The 6,000-nt window shown below is 42.8% G+C and overlaps 1 protein-coding gene across 1 annotated transcript; it reads left to right on the top strand.

Annotated features, from left to right (window-relative positions):
* The first annotated feature begins 1,869 nt into the window (after nt 1-1,869).
* LOC111636720 lies at nt 1,870-5,462 on the top strand. Its single transcript, XM_023382023.1, has 2 exons — nt 1,870-4,269; nt 5,436-5,462. The coding sequence occupies exons 1-2, from the start codon at nt 1,870-1,872 to the stop codon at nt 5,460-5,462; spliced, it is 2,427 nt and encodes an 808-aa protein (XP_023237791.1).
* Nucleotides 5,463-6,000: the final 538 nt, after the last annotated feature.

The raw sequence follows: 6,000 nt of genomic DNA, 5'->3' as shown, positions 1-6,000 counted from the left end.
ATGTTTTTATTAAGTTATTAACTAATTATATATATAATATCAAAGTTGATAGTAATAATTTGTTCCTAACTGATATGGACTCTACTAAAGTTAGTTTCAGTGCAATTGGAGTTTACTATGATCAATTGCTGTTTGGCTTGTTTTGATACTTCATGTTTGCTGATGTAAAGATGTTTCAATGCTTAAAATAGTTTTTTTAACAAAAAACAATTTGTCTTATGTTATAATAAAGAATTTTTCCATCTGTTTTAAATGTCTTGGTTCAAAAATCCTGACTTTCCTAGCAATTTAGCTTTAGTTTTTGCCATTTTATCCACATTGTCATTAAACCAAACATAACATAACACAATCTTTAATCTGTATGCTCCATACACAGAAGTTTGACTACTTTATTTACAAGAAATTATCTCCTTTATATTTAATTATATTATTTAAACTCAACTACTCAAAACTGGGTGTACAGTCAAGATCATTTCAAATACACAATGATCTATAATTAAACAATAACCGGCGTGAAATTCTTCAAAAAATTGGCGAACATTTTCGATTCCCCTCTTGGGTTCTTCAGGCTTATTTTATATCTCCCGTTATAACTGGATCCTTTAATTCGAATGTTTCTTAAAAATTTGAAATGTGACCTTTTCCGAAGGAATGCAATTGTAAAAGTAAAGGGAATTAAGATTGCATACAAAAGAAACCCAACCATTTACAGTTTATTAAGGAACAGGAAGGACAATTCTAACCCATAGTCAGAAAAATAGTGGTCAAATAATTAAATAACAATACAGTGAGAAATTTACCATGAAGACATCACCTTAAGGCCACAACATCAAGAGATGTGTGGCTGCATGCCATATCGTCTTTCAGATATTAAGTTTAGTTAGTATTCTTTGTTCTGTATCTCTCCCTCTTTCTAGAACTTTCTTTCATAATCTTTTTCCCTTGGGTGGGATGACCAGTTTCAAGAAATAAGGTGAACAAAGAAGAGAACAAGACCCTGAGGCTAAAAAAGACAACAGGCAAGACATTCTTTGCCAAGACTTGGGAGCATACGGACATGGTGCAGAGCACTCTGAGTCATGTTAGCAATGACCAGAGATTTTAGAAAGAAGTCTAAGGAAAGGATCCTGTATTATCGTTGTGGCAATGAGGCAGTGAAAAAAAAAAACTAAGTAAAAAAAGAGGACGGACAGGATTTTATTGAAGATAACTGTCGTGATAAGAAAATCGTCTGGCACTCAGTTTTCCCGCCTTTTTATGAACGACCGTTGTCGCCATAGAAACGGCAATCAGACCATTTTGAAAACTCGACCGCTCATTGGTTAAAAGACATCAGACCATCGGCGGACGTCTTATAGAGCTGGTAAATGCTGATTGGTGGAATCCAATGCTGTTTCAATCCTATAAAAGCATCGAAAGTTCTGGCAGGAAGTTCAGTTTACTTTGGACATTGGAAGTGAACTCACGCTGACCTTAGCTCGCCTAAGCTGTTTTAGAAGATTGTCTCATCTTGTTGTAGGGTTGTGGACTTTGAATTTGTACATCGCAAGGTGCTTTTCCGACGGACCTGTTGCAGTGGATGATTACCTTGAACTTTGTTAATATCTAATGTTTGTAATTCTTATATGTGAACTTTAATTGTAACTGTACATACGTTTATTTTCAATATACATTAAGTTTTAAATTTAACTGGCTCTGAAGTGTATTTGAAGTTGACTGGTGCAGTTTCGACAGGATTACACAGGATTCGACAGGATTACATACTTCGAACTACCAAGGATCGGAAAGGCTGATCTGCGACGAAAGGAACCGAACAACACCGGCAATCATTGACCCAGGTAAAACTTTATTTTACTCGCTAGCACAGAGATGCCTAGAGGCGCAAAATCGAGGCGTTTGCAAACTAGGGATTGGGAGGACGATGAGCTGGGGACATTACGAGACGAATCGCGAGAACGTGAGAAAGCAAGGCTGAGGTTTGAAGTCGCGGAAGCCGAGACCAAGTTAAGGGAAGCAGAACTCAGGGCAAGGAAAGCAGAACTCGGGGCGAGGAAAGCTGAGGCCAAGCTGAGGACAGCGGAAACCGAGGCCGAGCTGAGGACAGCAGAGGCCGAGGTCAAGGTGAGGAAAGCAGAGGCCAAGTTGAGGGAAGCAGAACGCATATTAGAGCAAGAAAGACGGCTCTTTGAGGCGCGGAGCTCGGCAGGTCGGGTTGTCAAGAGGAAATTAGACAATCCGGGGCACCAGGGATGGAGCAAGCTTGCAGAAGTAGCTAAGGTCACAGAGAAGTTTGGGGAGGTGTCAGGTAGTAGGTTGGCCAGTAACAGCGAGGAGGTTAGAAAGCGACAGGACTTTCAGAGAGGAATGATGAGGAAACCCATTCCCTCGACACAGAGTTCGGTCAAACGGACCCCCAAGGCTAGTTGTAGTGCCTGTGGCAGGGCTGGGCATTGGAGGAGAGCTTGTCCTAAGCGGAAGGCATCCAATGAGTCCAAACGGGCACGGCTAGTAACTACGAACAAGACATCCCAAAAAGACGAACTTCCGGTAGTGAGGATAACGACGTGTGACCAACCAAAGGTCAAGGAGGCGCCAAAAAGAATCAAGCCGGTAGGCGACAGAAATAGTCTTTTGGCTATGGTCGATTCTGGGGATGAGATTTCGGTCGTAAGGGAATCATTGGTGGCGGAAACGAAGGGGGAAATCCAACAGGTTGGATCCTTCGGTCACCGGATTGATTCGGTAACGATCCCGATAGGGCTGTGGGAGGAAGACCTCACAGGATCGTGTGAGCCGGCGATGGTGACTTGTGTCGTAACAGACAAGTTACACCAACCCACGGACGCTCTAGCATCAGAAGGGGATCACCGGATGTTATTAGACCGAAAGCAGAAGCTCCAGGGAAAGGGAGAAAGACAGGCGAGGAGCTTAAGGGTAGATGGTAACAGAAACCATCAGGAAAAGGAGCCAGAACCTCTCTCAGAGGCGGGATGCAGTGAAAATAGCGACGAAAATGAGAAAGAAACAGAAGTACGAGACGCTCAAGTCCGGGACGAGTCACTTTCTCGGTTGGGGAAGGTCGTTAAGTATAAGAAAGATGGGCTAGTTGTAGAGGACGAGATACTATATCGGCAAGATAGTTCGTTCGGCAGGCCCATTAAGCAGATAGTTGTTCCCCAAGATCGGAGAGCGAAAGTGTTAGATTTAGCACACAAAACTCCGTGCGGTGGACAGTTTGGCAGTCGGAAGTTAGCAAGTCATGTTCGCGAGGGCTTCCATTGGCCGGGAATGGCGACCGACATCCGGAAGTACTGCCAGGATACTCGTAGGTGCTTAGTAAGAGCGCCTGATCTAGTCCTAGATATGACCCCAGCTACACCACTTACTCGATTCTCAACCCCGTTTCAAGTGGTTAACATAGGTGTTGATCCCTTGTCAGCTAACGGTCTTCGATACGCAGTTAGCATAATCGGATTATGCACCCGATGGTCAGAAGTGGAAAGGATGAGATCGTTGTCAGCGATGGTCACTTGTTCGGTATTCATGCGATTCTTTACGCGGACGGGTTGTCCCAAACTGATGTGGTATGATCAGGGGACAAATTGCTCCGCAGGGTTGACGCGTGAAATGACCCGTATGTTAGAAGTAGGGAATGTAGAGAGGGATCGGATCAAAGCGGTCCACGATATTGCAACTAAGCATACGGACGTAAAACGAGAAGAGTATGCAGTGCCTTACAACGTGGAAGCACGGCAAAAGGGATATAACATCGGAGATAAGGTTCTCGTGGAAAAGTCTTTCCCAGATTACAAATTGGATGTCCGGTGGGAATGGCCTGATGTAGAAGAAAAGCGAGGACGTAAAGGAAACTACCATATAAGAGCTGAAGACGGGAGAGTTAACTGGGATGAAATAGATAGTCTCAGGGAGTACCGTAAGCGAACTTTTGCTGTACGAATAGTACTTAGTTCCGACGGGAAATTCGGGGAACTGGTTCAAACTCTGTCCTCGCGGCAGCTGTACGATCGCGGACGATGGGACGGGAGAGAAAGGGGAGTTCCTCCGCTTCCCCCGACGTCGGCACAGACCGAGCTGGATGACGTGCTGGAAGATTACAACTCGGTTTTCGGTAGTAAACCAAAGAAGAAAAACATCTGGACACTTACTGGAGGGTGGATCCCGAAACGGTTTACCCCATACCGGATTTTGCTAGCTTTACGAAAGCGGTTATTAGGCATTGGTAACAAAGGCATCTCTGCGCGTAGATGGGTAAAATTCCCAAATGTTCCGAATGTATGGGTCATTTTTTTTTTTTTTTCATTGAATGATCATCATTTCCCCTTGCGGGGATCAGTCATCCTTGTCCCGCCATAGGCACCACAAGGAGAACGTTGCTTTATTAAGTTAAACCAGTATAAATTCTTATTTACAATAAACAAACTACAGTAAAATTAAATTAACATTAAAACAAAATGACGCGTTCTTGTCACGCTTGTACAGTAAAGCCGGTGGATTGCCGGCTGGTAGGTGGAGAGATGACTTTTCTCTCCACCTTTACATAAGAACCCTTCTCGCGAAGGTCTGAATAGCATTTGCCAAGTCTCTGTCTCGGATTAGGTTATATAGGTCCAAGTTTGGGAATCTCGTATTCTGTGTATGGAGAAGTCTCAACTCCAACCTCTCCTTTTCGTATTTGTAGCATTCCAGGATTTTATGATTGAGGTCTTGATTTTCTTTACCGCAGTCACATGCTGCTGAATTCCTCTTGCCGATTTTTTGTAAATATTCATTACTATTACAGTATCCAGTGAGGATTTGGCTAGTTATGAAGTTTATTTTGAGCCATTGTAAATCTTTCATACGCTCTTCTATACTTGGTAGAAGCCAGAATGTGTGTCTACCTTTATTAGTGTAACTCCATCTGTCTTGCCATATTGCGTTAGTCTCTGCTCTGATGGTTCTTTTAATATATGATAGAGGTATCTTTCCGTGGGACGCATTCACCAGATTAGCGGCCTCTTTGGCTAAGAGATCCGCGCGTTCGTTACCATCAACTCCGCTGTGGGCCTTGATCCACTTAAATTTTATTTGTATGCCACTTTTATTTATCATGTTTTTAATATTTAGGGCTGTCTCATTTGTGTCCACGAATTGTCGTAGAGCACTGATAGCTGATTGACTATCTGTATTAACCAGGACTAGACCATCTGTTCCGGTGGTAATTACCCAACTAATAGCCCGTTCTATTGCCAACAGTTCTGCTTGGTAGACTGTACAATAGTCTCTAAGCCTGTACTTCTCAGAGTATATCTCTATCCCGTTGCATATTGCTACAAAGGCTGCACCTACTAAGTTATCTACCTTCGAGCCATCTGTGTACAGTTCTATATTTCCTATTTCATCACTTTCTGCTAACACTATTGTTTTCCGTTCAGGTGGTCTGGGCATCATCAATAAAGTGAGCTTTAGTTCTATGTCATTCGTCATTAATTATATTCCGTCTATTTGTATGTTATGTCCTCTTCTGCATTGGTAAAGGACAGCTCTCTCCTTGAGAATTAGGTCAATAGGTGGTGTTCCTGCAATAACCAACAATGCCTCAGTAGATGTGGTTCTAAAAGTTCTAGTTAACCTAAGTAAAGCACACCTTTGTGCACTGTAGAGTTTCTTTTTTATTGTCTCTTTCTCTGCTGCTAGGTACCACGCAGCAGCTGCATACGTAAGTCTTGGAATGAAAGCTCCCTTGTAAATAATTTCCATAGCTTCCTTGTTCAAACCCCATGTAGCTTTGGCTACCCTTGCTAGCGCATTGAACATGCTGATACTTTTATCCTTTGTTGCTATGGTGTGTGGAAGCCAAGTCAATCTGTTATCTAACACCACTCCTAGATATTGTAGTTGTTTCACTACCTTTATTTTACCGTTTCCCATCTTTAAGGTTGGGCATCTTTTGTATAGATCTGTGGTGCGACCTTTAGTGAAGATTATTGCACTGGTCTT

Source organism: Centruroides sculpturatus, unplaced genomic scaffold, assembly GCF_000671375.1.
Source record: "Centruroides sculpturatus isolate CEXI.00-Female unplaced genomic scaffold, Cexi_2.0 scaffold866, whole genome shotgun sequence".
NCBI classification, from domain to species: domain Eukaryota; kingdom Metazoa; phylum Arthropoda; class Arachnida; order Scorpiones; family Buthidae; genus Centruroides; species Centruroides sculpturatus.
This window is presented reverse-complemented; position numbering and strand designations above follow the sequence as displayed.

Coding starts and splice junctions, on each gene's coding strand:
- LOC111636720 (XM_023382023.1), top strand. CDS start 1,870: ATGCCTAGAGGCGCAAAATCGAGGCGTTTGCAAACTAGGGATTGGGAG. Junction 4,270..5,435: donor GCATCTCTGCGCGTAGATGG/GTAAAATTCCCA, acceptor TTTTCCGTTCAG/GTGGTCTGGGCATCATCAAT.